This window comes from Leptonychotes weddellii, chromosome 9, assembly GCF_054177405.1.
Source record: "Leptonychotes weddellii isolate Sample4059 chromosome 9, ASM5417740v2, whole genome shotgun sequence".
NCBI classification, from domain to species: Eukaryota; Metazoa; Chordata; class Mammalia; order Carnivora; family Phocidae; genus Leptonychotes; species Leptonychotes weddellii.
In genome coordinates this window covers 9,504,642-9,523,074 of record NC_138377.1, presented here as the reverse complement: position 1 = coordinate 9,523,074, position 18,433 = coordinate 9,504,642, and the positions used below count along the sequence as shown (strand labels likewise).

At 48.9% G+C, this 18,433-nt stretch overlaps 1 protein-coding gene across 4 annotated transcripts in view; it reads right to left on the bottom strand.

The window, feature by feature from the left end:
• Positions 1 to 7,675: 7,675 nt before the first annotated feature.
• BTBD7 (BTB domain containing 7) overlaps positions 7,676 to 18,433 on the bottom strand; it is an 80,880-nt gene continuing 70,122 nt past the window's right edge. For all 4 annotated transcript variants that reach the window (XM_081830021.1, XM_081830019.1, XM_081830020.1 and 1 more), the window contains 3 exons: positions 16,883 to 17,061; positions 14,933 to 15,376; positions 7,676 to 12,958 (listed from right to left, as the gene is read on the bottom strand). In XM_081830021.1, the coding sequence (XP_081686147.1) occupies positions 12,143 to 12,958; positions 14,933 to 15,376; positions 16,883 to 17,061 (1,439 nt within the window). In that variant the 3' untranslated portion in view covers positions 7,676 to 12,142. The remainder of the gene's footprint in view (positions 12,959 to 14,932; positions 15,377 to 16,882; positions 17,062 to 18,433) is intronic.

Genomic DNA, 18,433 nt, shown 5'->3' with positions numbered 1-18,433 from the left:
CCACTGCTGTACTCGGGGAGGGCCACCTGCTGTACTTGGTCCCTCCATTCTCATGCTCACCTCATCTGGGAGATGTCTTGAGAGCCAGGCATCTGGGCGCCCCATGGCCAAGTTGACACAAAATTAACCATCCTAACAACCAACCCATCTAGTTTGTCTCACTCCACCCCACGCCCTGTTTGTGGAGTAAGGGAGGCCTCTGGGGTCTGCAGGGTCCTGGGGGCCCGTGGCCTGGGCTCTGCCGACTGACCCGTTGGCTCTTGCCCCAGGGCACAACTCTTCCCGTTGTCAGAGGCCTGCTGGGGTCCACAGGTGGGGGGCAGGCAGGCACGTCAGGTGTGTGGCGAAGGTTCTCTAGGCTCCCTCAGGAGAGCGCCACCCCAGTCAGCAGGCCTGCAGCTCTGCGTAAAATGGCAGCAACTGGGAAAATAAGGAGCTACTTTGGAATGACACATGCACCTTCTCTGCAGGTTTATTTACAAAAGCTGCAGAGTCAGAAGTTGCTCATCTCGTTCCATGGGTTGGACCAAGAGACCTGAGACGCTCTTCACTGTTGCACGTTGTCCTGACCTTAGCTCGGGCAGCGGTGATCTATTTGGGATTTGTTTGTTTAATATCCGCCCTCCTCACTAAACCATAAATCCTGTGAGTCAGGGACTGCCTTTCCAGCTCATTAATAAAGTGCTGGAGGCTGGCCCAATGCCTGGCCCTCCGCCTGACCGTCCACGAGGCTGGACAGGAGCTCCATCGTGACGCAGACGGGCATGCTTGCAAGCGTCTGGCGGCGCTGAGCTCGGCCATGAGCTGGAAGCTTCTGTGAACGTGATCTCACTTCACTCTCATATTCTCATAAGAATATGAGATGTAGGAACTGAGGCTCCGAGAAGCAGAAGGTCCACGGCTGGTCCAGGTGACCCGGGATCAAAGGCAGGCCTGACCCCGGGCCTGCTCGGTCCACTGCTCCCGCCTGGCCGCACTGAAGCGGGCCGCCTGGGACCAGTGGAACATTCCAGGCAGAAATGCAGGAAGGTGCTGATTGGCCTTTGTCTCAATCACAGGATGCCACGTTTTGTCCTGGGGTATGACACTGACCCTTTTCTCGGTTTGGTTTTGGTAAATTGGCTTAGACTCACCCAACAGAACTGGACTCGCTTCTGGGGCCTAAACCAGTCCGGGGAGGTTTCTCTAAACCCTCCGGGAAACCTGACTCCAGCTCAGCCTCCCGAGGCGAGAGGCGGGAATGGAAGGTGGCCCAGATAGAGCTCGTGGAGCCTTGGCCCTGTGATGGTGTGACAGGGGAGAGGGGGGAGGGCCAGGGCCCGCCAGGCAGAGCGAAGCAGGTGAGGCGGGGCTGACCACTCATGGGGATGTCCTCTTGGTGGCTGGAAAGCCCACGCACGGCCCGTGGGCCCATCGTCCAGCCTGTGGTGCAGGACGCCCGCCGCCCGTGGACAGCCCTTCCTGGCGGCCCAGGCTGCGGGGAGGCGGGGAACAGGCCCTGGGTTCCCGCTGGCCGGGGAGCGGGGGGACGGCAGGCAGCTGAGTGGGAAAGAGGCCTGAGGGGGAGTGAGACCTGCCACTCACCAGGGCAGCGTCCTTGCCAGGGGGTGAGGCTCCCGTGAGAGTCCGGGGCTAGGGCAGAGGGGGGCGCTCCAGCAGGAGGCTGGACAGACCCGCCAGGATCTCCCTGGGGGCACCGGCCTCCGAGCCTCGGGCTCCTCGTTGGCCAAACTGGGGTCACGAGGTGCCTCCCCGGGCTGAGGCGACACTTAGGGGCCTGGTGCAGACGGTGACGGTTAATGGTTAACCAAGTGGTAACCATCACTACTACACAGTGGCCGTGAGGAGACAAGGTAGAGGAGCAGAGCCGAGCCTAAGGTCACTCGGTGGGAGCGAGGCAGGACCCTTGCTGTGGATTTGATTCAGTGAGGTTTTTGTTTTTAAGATTTTATTTATTTATTTGAGAGAGAGAGGCGTGTTGGGCTCTTGAGAGAGGATTGGCCAGACTTAGCTGCTGGCAGGCCCCCAGCTGCAGGGCAAACAAGCAGGGTCCCTCCTGCTCGGCTGGCTTGCCCCATTGACGGAGAACGTTCCAGAGTTTCTGCCCTCTTTGGGTAGCTGTTTCCCAAGCAAGAGGAAGGAGAGCAGAGACGGGCCCGTAGGCAGAGTCTTGCGTGCCTGTTTCCTAACACCAACGCCCAGCAGTTGAGCATGCTCCCAAGTGCCCTGCCCACCCCCATTTATTGCCGTGAAGGTGGCTGGGGGGGCCAGGCCTGGTGTGGTGGGTGGGGGGCAGGCGGCTGTGGCCGGGGAGGGCGGGGAGCAGACCCCTGGAAGCCCAGGGAGGAGGGCGGGCTGCAGCTGGAGGATGCGGGCCTGGCAGATGCGGCTGAAAGGTCAGAGACACTCGGGCGACTAAGTGCAGTGTGAGGAGGTGATGCCCAGAGGAGGTGAGAGCATCACTGACCAAGTGAGGGCCGTTAGGAGACGGGATAGGGTGGACTCCGGAGCCAAGGCGGCAGGAGGGCCAGGCCACCTCCTGGCACCAGAGGGGCAGGGGATGTGGGTGGGGTGTTGGTCCAAGGCCAAAGCTGAGGGAGTGTCCATGTGAAGGCATCTGGCCCGCAAGGCCAAGGAGCAAGCAGGGAGCTGGAGGGTGGCCCGCCGGGAAGGTGGGAGGGGGAGAAGGTAGGAGGGCGGCCCTGGGCAGAGCAGCCGAGGGCTGACTCACAGAGCTGGGCAAGCCGAGCCTAGAGCCCGGGGACCGTGGGGACTGTGGCTGTGTGATTGTCTTCAGTTGTCCCCCGAGGCTGGGTCCAGGCGCAGGAGATCACGTGTCCATTGTTTATGGCTGGAGTTTGGCCAGGAGGATGGGGCTGGCAAGGTGCACAAGGGGAGGAGGTGGGCGCCTGGGGGAGGTTGGGCCGCCCAGGAGTGGAGAGGAAGGAGGTCAGAGGCCAGAGTTCCAGAACAGGCATAGGAGGGGCATCTAGGGGGACCTGGACAGGGGAGAGGGCGGCCCAGGAGCAGGAAGTGAGGTGAGGATTTCAAAGGCGAGCCCTTCTGGAGACAAGGGGAAGGTGTGTCGTGGTGTGGGTGGCAGAAACGGAAGAGCAGGTGGCTGGACTCGGTGAGGACGTGGATGGACAGCACAGTGGCGAGGCTGAACCAAGGCCTCAGGCCATGAAAGGAATGTCCGTGGTGACGGGCGCCAGGGTGGGAGTGGGACAGGCAGGTGGTGGGAGGCGCTACCGAGGGAGACCGCCACGCACCACCCGTCCTGACCCTCAGTCCATGGAAAGTGCTGCAAGGAGCCCATTCTTGGGAGCAGGCTGCAGGGTGTCGGGAGAGCTGGGACCCCGCTGAGGTGGAAGAGGAGTAGGAGGGTGTCGGGGCGGGGGGGTGGCAGCAGAACACCACAGGCAGGCTGTCCTGCAGCTGGGGTCAGGGATTCCGTGGGAGCCAGATGGGCTGGGTGGCGGAGGGTCCTGAGGGCTGTGGAAGGTCTCGGCAGGGTGGGCAACACAGGTCTGGGCAGCCCTGGGGCGGTGGGAAGTGGGGGGCACTCTGGTCTCTCAGGGGTTTGGGTGCATCTGTTGGAATATGCAGAAATGGGAAGAACAACTGCTTTTAGTTCAGGCACAGGAGGTGGGGAGATATTTATGGTAGATCCAAGAGAAGATTCTGGATACGGGAGGATATTTATGTAGCTAATAGTGTAAGGGTGAAGGGTTTCAGGAGGAGTGTGCACAAGGAAGCAGCTGCCCACAGCGCCTCACAGCAGCCCTTGCTCTGAGAATGGCAACAAGATTTTGGCTCACGGTGCCTTGAGGATTAGGAGGAAAAGTCACAAACCCACCATCAGAGCTCAACAAGTAAACTGCTGTCACGCCACTTAAGGATGGGGACCCTGAGGGTTAGTGCTCAGCCCCCGGTCCTTCAGGCCTGGCCGTGCCCTGGTTGGCACCCTGGTGACGGTCCTCACTAGGCAGGCCCTCCTTGGGAACACGAGCCCTTCCTCCCTCGGGTTTCCTGGCTTTGGCTTCCTCACTCCCTCCGAAGCCCGGCCACCATCCAGCAGATTCCCCAAAGTTGAGAGACAAGTGATGCTCGCCCCCAGATCCGAGGCTCTCCCCCACCGGGGAGACCTCAGAAGAGGACATCTTCACCCCGGTGCTGGTGCAAAGCTCAGGGCTGACATCTGCAGAAATGTGCATGGCTATGTGGACCGGCCAGCTCTGGGGCAGGTGCGGGGGGCGGGGGGTTCAGAGACTGAAAGGGGTCCATGGGCCAGAAATATGCAGATGGAGGGACATGTCACTGAAGTGAGGCCCATGACAAATCCCGATGTCATTATCAACGTCACGCATACAGCTGCGTTTGGAGTGGGGACAGTGCAAGTTTAGCAGGTGACAGAGGGGGCAGAACAATGCAGCTCACTTCCATCCTTTCTGTCAAAGGGAGCACCCTTCAAACCCAGACGAGCTGAGCAAACGTGACAGGGAGGATCTGGGGACCCTGAGGGTCACTTCTGCAGAAGCAGCATGCTACTGTCATTCTGTACAGGAAGGCCAAATACGAGAAAGGAGCAAATGTCTCCGTTCATCTGCCCTGGTACCGCTAAGTGGGGGATGGTAGGTTCTGGTAAATGGGACGGGGCACCTTCACCAGTGTTCCCTCGAGGATTCTAAGATGAACTACTGAACACTCGCAGAAAGCAGATGGATTAGGAGTGGGGTGTTTTAAGAACAAATGCTGCTGAGCCGGCCTCCCTTCCACGTTGATGGGGTCAGCAGTTCTCAAGTGGGGGGTACGCCCCAGCCAGCCTGCACCCGTGTCACAAGCGGAGATGAAGAGACGGGGCGGCTGGTGGAGAGGACAGCACCAGCTTTGGCAGTGTCCCAGGCCCCCCACAGCTCACGGCCCCTCCGGCCCCGTCCCCTGCACCCCTCCCCCGGCCGGAGCCACTCAGGCCTGTCTCCGTGCGCGTCTGAGTCTCACCTCCATCTGCCCGGCCTCTCTCTGCGGCTCGCCGCCACGCCCCCCTTGCCAGCCTCACTGGCCTCCGTGCTGCCAGCCCAGAGCATCTTTTGGGCCTGATCTTCCCGAATCTCTGAGCAGCAACCACTGGGTTAGCTTTTGGGGAGGGGCGGAATTGGTCCCTAATCTCTTACTTGTAATTAACTTGAAAAGGTAATGCGTGCACGTACCTCGAGAATTCAACCAGGATGAAACGTGTACAATTAAGCCCCCGCCCGATGACGGTGCCCCTCGAGGCCGTCCTGGGAACATTCGCACAGGTCCTTGCAGACATTTTCAGGTCTATGTGAGTGTATTGCAGACCTCCTGTGTCTTCTCCATGAGTGGGAGCATACGTATGCGTGGTTTTGTGTTTCACTTCTTTCACTTCCTATATTCTGAAGATCATATTCCCTGCTTTTTAAGGGGTGGCCTTCGGGGAGCCCCACACTGCTGCTTTCCTTCTACCCGGTAGGCCGCCTTGGCCAGAGGCTCCCTCTAGCTGAACTGTAAAGGTTGGAGTTCCTCCAAGTTCATTGGGCCTCCTTTTCATGTCAAACCTTCCCCCGAAGCCACGCTATCTACTCCCGAGGCTGTCCACGTCAGCCACCTATGTGGCCAACTCCCACCTAGCACCCCCAGCTTGGACACCCAAGCTCCTAGCTCGCACCCCATTGCCACGTGCACACGGCCACCATGCAACTGCCGTCTCTCTGCTGACCTAGCTTCTCCTGCTCTCCCCGCACCCAGCAGGGGCTGGTTCCTGTAGCGGTCACGCCATATTCAGAATCACGTTCAGCAGCCTCCTCCTCGTCTTCTGTTGGCTGTCTGGGCTCTTCTCAGGAAGGCTGCACCAGCCTCCTGCCTGGTCTCCTGATCCGCCGCAGCTCCTCTGCAGTCCGGGAACGTGGAACACACACATCTGCTTACAACTCTGGCAGCTTCCCGCTGCCGCTAGGATCAAAACTGGCAGCCCGCCCTATGAGGGCCTGACGCCCCTCGCACTCCGCCAGGAGCTCGTTTCCTCGGTGCGTCTTCCTGGAAACTCTCCCCCGACACCCCCTCCCCCTGCCCTGCGGTTCTCACTTTCCCTTGACCTGCACTCTCACTCCGAAGGTCCCTTCCACATGAAGTCTTCTCCATCCCGGGGCCAGTTAGATCCCCAGCCTCACCTCTGTAATAATCCAGTGTCTTTTATTCCTCCACACCCTACAACCGTTATGGGGCAGGGCTGTGTCTCGTTCATTACTGTCACCTCAGGACTGAGCAGTTAGAAGTTACTCATTGCATGAATACATGTTTGCGGAACAAATAAATGCCACGCTTGTGCCTGCCTCCACCCCCTGCACATTATGCTCCCCCTGCCTGGGTCACCGTCCTCTCTGGGGTGCAGTATGTTTCCATGGTTGAGAACTCCAGCTCTGGAGCCACCCCATCTGGGTTTAAGCCTAGGCTCTACCGACGTATTGGGTGTGCGACCTTGGACAAGTTACTTGGTATCTCTGTGCTTTGGTTTTCTCATCTGTGACAAAATGGCACTAATAATAGTATGTAATTCACAGAGGATTAAAGGAAATGCTATCTAATTAATTGATTAAAGGAAAAAAAATAAAGTGCCTGACATTGAATCCGGCATATATTTCTTCCCTCATTCATTCCTGGGCCATGTCAAGCCGGTCTTCCCCTCACCCATGATAACCTCCTACTGCTCTGTACTGCTTTGTTTCTAGGACAAAAGCCATTTCTGGCGAGTCCAGAGTTTCTGAGAATAGGTATCCTGTTGGCTCTGTCTGCTGGGAAGAGCGGACCCAAGAAATATTCCTCAGTGCACCGAGGAAAGGTAAAGCCTGACATGGCTGAGGAGCTGGCCGGCACCCACCATTCCAGGGGCCATCTGCAAGTACAGGAATGAACCTTGACTTACTCAATTTTTCTTTTTTAGGTTTTTAAGAAGCTCACCTCCAAAAAAACCCCTTAGCTTTTATCTCGAGAGTCCACACAGTTAAACCTAAGATGATTACAAAATATAGAGAATCGCCTTAGTGAGACATGAAGGGGGAAAGGCTAGAATGGAACTTATTAGTGAAATGATTAAAACAAAAAAAAAAGATACTGATTTTACAGCAATTGAAAAGATGGAAATTAGAAAACTTTCTATTTTGCATGTTTTTTCAGAAACCTAGACTAGATCATGACTCCCTTACCCTTTCAAATTGAAAAATATCAATGAGCCCGAGTTGGAAAGAGGAAGAGCTCAGACACATGGAGACCTGTGAGTCTTGGGGAGCATCTGGGTTTCTCATGGCCCGACCACAGCACCTGGCACCCTCCAGGTGTGGGTCCACATGGGCGGGACGCTGAACTTCTTTTGGAGACCCCTGTGCAAGTAACTCTCAGCTAAAATTTGTAAACCGAAATCTCTCAGAAGTGTCCCAGTAAAATAATAGAAGAGAATGAACTTGATTTAGATGAAAATGTGGTATTTTCAAGAAAACCATAATAATTTTAAAGAGCCCCTGGTTAACTGAAATCCTGGAAACAGAGAGGAAGTTCACCTAGAAAGCCTCCCAAATCTACCCTTAGCGGAGTACAATCGCTTCTGTAATTGAGGACTGCGTGCTCTAGGGCTCAAACAGACTGTATCCAACTCAGCAGGTTCTATATAAGCCATTTATTTGAAACGCCAACTATATGTAGGATAAAGTCAGTGCTACATGCTTATCAGTAACAGTAGAAAAATAGAACCAGTGGAAACCTTTGTACAACCGTAATGATACTCAAAAGAGAAATGTATCATTTTACAATGCTTCACACAGACGAATTCAAGTTTGGAGGTACCTAAATAAAAATACTATATATTTCTTTAAAAAACACTATGTACAATTGAAGCGTAAACAAGTTTTACAAAGTACTGGTTATGCAGGTTGTAGAAAACACTTGCATAGGACATGGAATCAGTTTAAGAAAAATTTCTGAGCCTTTAGCATTGAAGGCACTTGACTTTACACCGGTAACAGCACAACCACACGGACTGCAGTGTTGCAGAGGGTGCCGCCTCTCTGACCGACAGATGGGGTACACGAACAGCAAGGGGGTTCAGGGAGCGTTATCTTTCAGCCACCCCATCTAAGAGCAGGATTCCATACCACCTGCCCATGGAACCCAGATACACAGTCGCGCGTAGGTACACCATGAAGCTTCCAGAGCTTATCTTGTCTCTTAGAACCCACGTAAACACACAAACACGAGAGGTTATTTTCAAGACACACACTTGCAAGTAATCTTTCTATTATAATATTCAGAATGTGGAAGATTGACACACGGTCTGAGGGTTTTCTAGAGGAAAAAAAGAAATCCAAAGACTTGCTGATTAAACAATTATATAACAGCTATTGCAATCTACAGGACAAAAAGACAACTTAACATTTCATAAAACATTGTTCATACAACAGTGTTAATGGAAAACAGTAAAAATACTTTTTAGTGTGTGACGGTAACTCGTTTTTAGTAAGGTTATGTGTGAGGAGGTTTGAAAGTAAACCACTTAGTAGACAAAGTAAACCATTGCAGAACCGGGAACAGCACCCATCACTGCTGCTTTAATAGTAACTTTCAACTGAAAGTTGAAAGTCAACCAAATAATAATTAAAAAAAAAAAAAAGTCAAATAAACATTTCCCTTTGAGTTCATTCCTAAGGTAAAAACACGAATGCCTCAGAATTGCAAAAGAAGTGTCTTACAAGTGTTTCATGAAACACGTTTCCCCCTGAAAGGTGGATTACACATTATGAAAATAACTATTTTGCTGAGTAGTTACTGAGAAGTGTTCCCGCTTCCCCGGCAGAGACTGGCGCGCGGCCCGCACCGCCCCGGTCACGCTCTGCAGCATCACCCACGTTCACGTGCACAAGGGCTGCCCGCTACCAGAACGTCAACAACCAGTCAAGAGAAAACCCAACAATAGGTGGCAATTGTAGTAATAAGAGTTGTTGAGGACGCAAAACCAAGAATTAGGTAAAGTTTCACAGACAGCTCTACAAAAAGACTCAAATATAAAGAACCTGTTAAAAATCCTTAAAATCCAACTGGTTCTGGAAACGCCAGGAGAGCTTAGGTCTAGGGGCGTGTGCCTATAAGGACCTAACGGGGCAGGGAGGAAGGCTGTGGTGCATGGAAAACTGAAACAGCTGCTTTCCACTGATAATTTTTGCCTTTCATGCTGCTATTTCTTCTTGAGTCACAGGTGACTTTGAACTTAACTTATCCATCAAAATCACAAAACTAAAACAAAAATATAAGGAGAGGACCAACAGCATCTTGAAGAAACATGGATCTTCTCTTCCCGCTCGAGGAGCTAAATGGTAGTTCTCTAAACCACAATATGGCGGGCACTGAAGGTGGCGATTGTCTGACGGCCTGATTGTCCGTGGCCTCGAGAGGAGATCTGGTATTTTGAGATTTGGTTCTCATGAAATTTCTAAACCAAGTGAAATGCCAGGTCCTGTGGCCTAAAGTTTATATTATACATACTTTTTTTTCCTAAGAGCAATCTTAACTCAGACTTCACATTTATTTTAGTACAGCATTAACAGAATTTTAATGCCAATTTTAATGCCAAGTAAGCGTTGCAGAAGATTGGAGAGGTGGGCTCAAGAGCCAGAGGCACACAGCTATTCAACCTACCTTAGCCACCATCCTTCACAAGATACATCAGAAGTCCACAGACGCCTGCCCTAGCATACACAAGCTGCACCTGCTTACCTTCTGCAAGTCCCACCAGTCCACAGTCCCACTGATTAAAGCAAGTCCCTCTCTATACACAGTTTAGTCAGATCAGCTACTAAATTATTAAAAGCAAACTTCATAAATTAAAGTAGGAACAGTGGCCACTTGTTTTTATGTTTGGGGGATATGAAAGAATATTTAATAAGTTTTCAGGAAAATGAATGGTGTGACATCAAACAGCTCTTGTCTAACATTTTAAAAAATACAGGTCAGAGATGAGAAAGCTCTTCCCCACCCAAATTAGCTCTACGCACTCTTCTTTGCAGTACCAGCACAGTACAGTCTGAATTCAGAATAGAACTTTAAAACTGTATCAAAATAATTCATGTCGATACATGTATATAAATACACATTAAGGAATATGACGGAATTAACAATTTTGTTTCTGAAGAGAGACAGACTGAAATAGGCTTCAAAAGACACCATCATCTATTATAGAGTCAAACCTCCTAAAAATGAGCATAGAGTCCTATGTTTTTCTATCTTTAAAACAAGGAGCCTCCAAGGCGATGCTAGCCAACCTCCCAGGGGACGAGCGTGCGCTCCGGGAGGCGCGAGGCTGAGCACGCACCACCACCAGCATCGACGACCACGCGAGTAGTAGCTAACGAGGCAGGCAGAACGCGGGGCAGCGCTGTGCCGGTGAACGCAGATAGACTGACATGCTCCCCGTCTTTGAGACTACCTACTGTTAGGATTTTTTAAAATGTCAGATTATTCCTGAGTGTATATCCACAGGGTAAAGTAGGAAAGACTGTTAAGAGAAACTACAGCTTCGGGAGAAATCAGAGTTGTTGACGCCCAATAGAAACCTATTTACTTAAAAGTGCATGTAATTCATTTATATGGTAGCTTGTAAAGGCTCCCTAGCCCTGCATAGTTTTAGAGTGAGTGTGAGTGATCCATAGTTTTATATATATATACATACGTAGAAAAGAGGCTCCCAGACATCCTTCCCATGAGGGAATGTTCGGCAAGTCCCTTTCTTCTAAGTGCTACGGCTGTGTACGTGTATGTGTTCGTAAAAATACAAAGTGAATGCTCAAATAATGTTGAAGTGATTTAAAAACTCAAATACTAATATATTTACATTGGAGAGTAAGAAAAAAAACAGTCCTTAGCTCACACATTGCCCTTCAAAGGGAGAGGATCTTAAAAGATCCCATGTGCTCAGTGGTTCAGTAAAATCCCAAACCAGCGTCCCCAGTGGAGTTCAAGTAGGACACGTAGTGTTTCACTGGGAAAAAAAAAAAAAAAAGGTTTCTTTTTTGGTGACAAAGCATTATGCATCCTTCAACAACTTTTTTAGGACACCAAAATTCAGACAAACTTTGAAAAACATTTAAAAGAAAACACAGGCTTACAAACACCAAATGACATCCGTAAGACTGAAGCCCTTTTGTTTTTTTTCCCACAGAGAGCAAGAAAACTGAAGGCAGCAGCAGTCATTTCCCGTCTCAGCTGGAGAGTCGGCGCTCAGAACCAGAAATCCCGTTGGGCAACCCTTAAGTTACTTCGCTATTTCCGCTGCCTTAGGATTCCAAGAAATCCAAGGTCTTCAGAACCTCATCTAGCGCTAGGCTAATGCGCACGACCAGCATCAGCGGGGATTCTGACGGCGCCCACACGGTGAACAACGCTACAGCTTCAGCCTGGGCACAAAAGGCTTTGCTCCTTTCGGTTCTTTACCGAACCAGAAAACGTCAGGATCCTGACTGGACTCCCGCTGGAGAAATGAAGACCAGCTCCCAAGACTTGTTAAGGAAGAATGATATTAGACTTAATGGAGATCGAGCAGGAAGATTTCTGAACTAAAACAATTACCAAAGAGAGAGGAGCATTTTGATGTGCTGTTCTTTGGAATTTCTATAATTAAAAAATAAGCACAGAACTATTTCATAAGAAAATACATCTTAGTGTGCAGTCCAATGCACGTGGAAACTGGTAGATGAAAGGTAAAATGCAAAAAAGTATGAAAATACGGTTCCTTTAAATGTGGCAATAAAGTCTGACATACTGATAAAAAATCAATACAGATAAAATAAATGTACAAGTGCAAAAAAATTCCATCATTTGTAAAGAGGAAAAAAAAAGTGCCAGCTTGCTTGCTCTTAAAAATGCTTCCCCACACAACTGTTCAAACACAAAACAGACAGATGCAGCATTCAAAAGAACCCTCGTAGCATGCCACGTCTCATAAACATGTATATACAAAAACTAGAATAAAATAACGTGAAACTGAGTTAGCTGGCATCGATAAACTGGTCTCTAAGTTGTCGGGTTACATCATAAAATGGGATGTTTCACATCTCAGGCACAGACGACTTGGAGGTTGCTCTCAGAGGGCAGACTTTTTGTAGAGGAAGTCTGGCTTGCTTGGTGACCTCCTTCCCCTGCTTATTGAATCTTCCCTTTCTAAATCGGTATTTCGCTGAGCTCCGTGGCCCAGGGACTCGCTGTCCACCAGTCTCCTATTGGATCGCTCTTCCGGAACTTCAGAGCTGCATGCAGGATGTGGGGGTCTGTTGGGAGTCAGCCCAAAAGTCAAGTCAGTTTCTACTGCTGTTCGTCCCCTGACGTGGGCTGGACCACTGCCAACATTTTCTGGGGCTGCCAAAGGAAAGTCTGACCGCTGGGGTGGCTGCTCAACAACATCAAGGTGGATTGGCTCATTCTTTTGTCTGTGAAGATGCCCGTCAGGGGAAAGTGGATATTCTCTCCTAGCTTCTTCCTGCTTTTTCGGAGAGGTCTGGCTAGGTAGGTAGGCTGACTTTAAGCCACTTGGTGATGCCTTATTGTGGCTATATAAATCAGGACCAAAATATCCACCTTGCGAAGGGGAAGGGGTGCGTCGGCCAGGAGCAGGCGTAGAAGGTCTGCAAGCAGCATTTGAGAAGTCATAGAAATCCGGATATTCCTGCTGATTTTCTCGAGCATCTGCTTTTTGCTCTAGTGTGTGTTTCTTTCGAGATGTGTGCGTATGCCTCTGTGGAATACATGACAGATGCTGGGGAGGCCCTGGTCCTACTTCAGAAACGGACTGGCTTAGCTCTGTGTCTACAGCCAGTTCTGGAAGCCTCCTGTCCTTAAGTGACAGTGTGGAAACACCCATGGCGATGTCTGGCATTAGATCATTTAGCACAGGTTGTGTACACTGCCAACAGAGAGAAGAAAAGGGAGGGTTAAAAGAAAAAGGCCCACGACTCCCTCTTTGTACCAATGATGTTCACTGGTTTTGCTTCCTCATTATAAAAGTGATACATGCTTATTTTTAAGAATGATAACACAATAAGGGCGCCTGGGTGTCTCAGTCAGTTAAGTGTCTGACTTTTATTTTGGCTCAGGTCATGATCTCAGGGTCGTGGGATCGAGCATCATGTCGGGCTCAGCGTGGAGCCTGCTTGTCTCTCTCCCTCTGCCTCTTCCCCTCCCGCCCCCGTGCTTGCTCGCGTGCTCTCTAAAATAAATACATTTTAAAAATCTAAAAAAAAGATTACAACATAGAAAATCATAAAGGCCACACAAAAACAAAACAAAAAAACCCCACTAATCTTCCCTACTGTGATAACCACTGTTAACATTTTGAGGTTGTTTTTTTTTTTCTCTGCTCATATATTAATTTTCACAAAATGTAGTACATATATAAGTCTGTCACTAAATTTTGAGGTTACTATTTAAATGACAGCATAATATTGCACTGTATTGATGAATCATGGCTTATTTAGCCATTCTCCCACTGCTGACATTAAGGTTGTTTCCAATTTCTCTTTATTATAATCAAGACTACAGTGGGGCACCTGGCTGGCTTAATCGGTGGAATGTATAACTCTTGATCTCAGGGCTGTGAGTTGAAGCCCCGCGGTGGGTGCAGAGATTACTTAAAAATAAAATCTTAAAAAAAAAAAAAAGACTGCAATGAACATACAAATAAATTACCTTTAAAGGGAATTTTATTTAAAATAAAAAGTAGTAGAACTTTTGAAATTGTGGAACTGAGGGCAAGGCCAAAAGGATGGAAATTTGGCCTATCAAACACTACCAATCCCTATTGTTTCTTCTTTTTTAGGGGCTTGGGGGGACAGCAGAGAGAGTAGGTAGAAGGGTATAAGGTAAGGAAGGATCGTAATTTTTTTTTTTTTTTTTTTTAAAGATTTTATTTATTTATTTGAGACAGAGAGAATGAGATACAGAGAGCATGAGAGGGAGGAGGGTCAGAGGGAGAAGCAGACTCCCCGCCGAGCAGGGAGCCCGATGCGGGACTCGATCCCGGGACTCCAGGATCATGACCTGAGCCGAAGGCAGTCGTTTAACCAACTGAGCCACCCAGGCGCCCCGGAAGGATCGTAATTTGACCCAAGGTGTACACTAGTCCAATGTCCAGAAAGTCATATTTTAATAAAGATTCCCTGAACTAATATATGTATCTTTTGTTTTTCTATTGAAAACCACTGACGGACAACGTGTGACTGAGCAGGAAGGTTCAAAAATCACTACTGTTTTTTTTTTTTCCCCAAAGGTATTATATAAACAGAAATTCAACCTCTAATACAATGCAAATCGACCAGGAATTATTGCTTAGTTTACTAGGTCCTGACGCTAGCTACTGTGACCCCCAGGCAAATGTGTGCTCTGATGGAACAGGCTGCCAGGCCGAAAGACTGATTATCTGTCCATTTTCTGAGCTGGGAGTCTTTCACCACATGGCTCCCGACAGTATACACAGCTATAAATAACTTCCCCTTCCCGGCCCATCAAAGCATTTGGTGGAAGAGTAGATTCTATAGAAATGAGGGCAGCTTCTAGACATGTGCTTGAATGGAACATCACTAAACTGGTAACATCCACTGGCACCGCCCAGTAACGTGACCCCCTCCGAGTACCCGCAATGAACACGAAGACAAGGAAGGTACCAACTAGCCCCGACGCACACGCCGTCTCTCCCCCACGCTCCCACTCTGCTCCATTATCCTTCTCTCTCTTTTCCACAGCCCTGCAGTCTAAGCCCTCAGCTTGTCGATAACACCCCTGGGCATTGCTGAGTCCCAGCAGGGCTCCTGGGGTCAGGGAAATTGCTTCTAATATTCCAGGAACATTTTATTTCAGGTAAATCAGCGAAGTGCTAACTTACCACTGGTTTCTCACATGCTACTGCTGCCGAAGGGGGGGCGGCGGCGGCGGCCACAGTCTGTCTCCCCGGTCCTGTGGTGTTGGTGCAATCAGGTGCTGCAGCTCTAACACCTGGCAAGTAGACTGGAGCGGGGCCGGCTTTAGGGGCCGTTCTGGAGTGAAACAGCGAATGATTACAGGGATAGGAGAACGAACGTGAAGGGTGCTGGCTGGGAGGTCTTTGTTTCCAGCCTGCTTTGAGCTGGTTATGGATTGGGGTAGCTGGGGGGTGGTATGGAGGTGGTGGGGGGGGCAAGGGTGGATGGAAGGCCACAAAAGAGTCCAGATCTGTAAACATGGTTTCTGCAGTGGGGGTACTGTTAACACGACATCTCCCGGACTGTCTCATTGTCAAGAGTGGACTTTCATCCCCAAAACGTTCATCCGGAAAGAACTTGTGAGGATTCTAAGAAAGATTTAAACAAACAAACAAAAAGGACATTTATTAGCAAATTTCCTAGACAGAAATTTACAGGTTGAGAGCATTAAGTGAGATCCTGAGAAAACCACATTCAGCAAGAGTATAAGGCACAACATATTCCTCGAGGCCAGAAGCCCAAGAAAAAATTACCTTAATAACAGCACAAAAGGATACAGTGGAGGCTCTGCAGCCTAAGATATGGCTATCAAGGAGAGCTGCTTAACTAAATATTCCAGCAATCAGATCAGTTATCTCTTGCAAGATCACGTGATAATGCAAAAGCAGGAAATAAAACCTAACTCAAACGTGTCTTTGCTGAGAAAATAAAATTAAGTACCAAAGGAAGAAAAGGCATACAAGTGAGGATCCTCCTAGAATTTTCTGACAACATCTCTACTCTGTCTGAAATAACTATAAAATGTTAATCTTTACCTGTTACGTATGACTCAGTTTGATTAGTATTTTGATAAACATTATATAAGAATATTTAATTTATAAAACTTTTATACATCTTAAGATATCAAATTAAGATACAATTTAGAATGGCAAAAGGAAAAGAAATGAATAGATAACAAGACTCTATTTCAGGGATGGAAACCACGGCAAAAAATGAAAATCAAGAATGGCCTGCTGCCCTGTAAACACAACCACATTCCCTTTGAAGACTCAGGCTAAACAAGTCTGGAGTCAGGGGCAAAAAAAATCCAATCACTTGACCAGACAAAATAAAATTTTATTTTAGGCTCTGATTTCGCGACTGTGAACAGACCACTTTACACGTTTTCCTTCATCGCAAAACCGATGATACTGCTCTGGTACTTGGTAAGAAATGAGTTTTTTTCCCTGCTCGTTAAAGAAAAAACAAAAAAGCACTCATTCCTTGATTCTCAAGCTTATAGGATTTGTAACTTCCTGCAAAAAATTTCTTATTATCTGGAGGAGGGGAGAGGAAGAAAAGGGGCATCTGGCAGATCTGTTAAGTCTGGCAGTAGGCCACAACCTGAAATCTAGAGACCCAAAGAGGGACAGAGAGCAGTGGAGGGTCAGAATTTTCTACTTCCTCTTTCACCTTCGATGGGGATGCACACCATGAACTTTTAGCGGGCCTATTAGGCACAAGAGACACAGCTGCTTACACATGGCACCTCTTCACAACATCCACTCTACTGCTACGGAAACTGACGGAGTGGTTATGTGGTTGGCTCAAACTAACTAACTGATAAGCAGCAGAGCCAAGATATAAATTCAGCTCTCCCTCCAGAGCCTGTGCGCTCCATCCACCCTACATACGGTCTCTACAGAGGGCGGGGCGGGGGGATGGGTGCCTTGGACAGGACAGGACTTCCAGGCTATCACAGTCCCTCGAGGCAGCGAAAGGGAATGCGCTAAGAAACAGACGCACGCCGTGAGGGCTCCTTGAGAGGTCTGAAATAACTTCTGCACAATGATCAAGCCTCCCTATTGCACCTAGTCGAATGCAAGAGCTCTCACCTGCAAGAGCTCTGCAGCAGCGTCCGCGAGACCAAACTCTCTTAACACTCGAATTTGAATTTCGTAGCTGACTGTGGCGCCTTCCCCACAGTTGAGTGCGTAGGCTCTCTGCACCTGCTCAGTGTGCCGGAGTTCCTGCAGACGTCTGACCATGTCTTTCATAATGAGGAGACGAGGAACTGAAAAAAGAAAGGGTTGGTTCACAAAAGATCGGAGCTGCATGCAAGACCACCCACTGAGCACAAGAAAGAAAGCATGTGTTCTGCATTAGAATCTTCTTATACATTTGCTGATAGCATTTTAATTTCCTGGAAACATAGTAATTTATATGCTGCCTAGAGGAGGGGAATCTGAGTCTGGAAAAAGGAGAGAAAACCAGGCAGTTAAGAAAGTAGAGTGAAGGCACGTGTCTCGAGCAGAAGGACCAGGCATGTGTCAGATGGGCAGGTGACAGCATGGCACGAGCAGTGGGCATCACTAGTAGCTTAGGGTTCAGAGGTACAAACAGGAAGAGTAGGAAGAGAGAAGGCGAGAAAGATGGGTAGGAGCAGATCATGAATGACCCTGCATGTCACGGTAAGAACTACAGGGAGTCGCTTGTACAGGGGAATGACAGGATCAGAGGAGAGCGGTGAGGCAGTAAGCGTACTCTGAGAGCAGGGTAAAGCAGGGGATGGCAAACTACAGCCTGGAGGCTGAATCAAGCCTGCCACCTGGTTTGTAAATATAGTTTTACTGACACACAGTTACACCAGCTTGTTTAGGTAGTGTTTCTGGTGCTTCTGATGGCAGAGTTAAGTAGCTGCGATGGGGACTGCAGAGCCAACAAAGCCTAAAATATCTACCAAATGGCCCTTCTGGAAAATGTCTGCTGAGCCCTGGTGTAAAGGCCAGAATGGGAGTTAGGTTAGAGGCAGGAACACCAGTTAGGAACCTGGACTAAGGCTGTAGCAGGGGGCTGGGGAATTGGGGACACCGTCTATAAATATCTAAGAGACAAACTGACTAGACTGGCCATGGCTATTATTTCTGGGGAAAGGGGAGCTATCATTTACTGAATGTTTACTTTGTGCCAGGCGAACTCCTAAGCATCTTACTCATGGTACTTCCTCAGATCTTCGTAACAACCCTAAAAAGGAGATATTATAACCATTTCGCAGACAAGGAAATTAATGCTCAGGGAAGTAGTTATCTTGTCAAAAGTCACACAAATAAAGTGGCAGAGCCAGGATATGAGCCTTATTGGCATCTTCTCCAATAAAGCTATAGGGCCTTCCTTAGGGTGAGGTGAGCAAGGAAGAGGGAAGAATCAGATAACACCAGAATAGGACAACAAATAAGACAACAAAGACAAGTCTTATTTTTCTGAACATACTTAATTGTGAACATCTCTGGGCTTTTTAGGTTCAGTTTTAAGATTAAATTATGCTGCTAGTCAATTGTATTAACTCAAGCTGATAAAACCAGGCTAATGACCATAGCTTCAATATCTGCACAAATCAGCTATAGTAGTATTTCTTTTCCTACTGTTGTATACTTTTTATTTTTTAT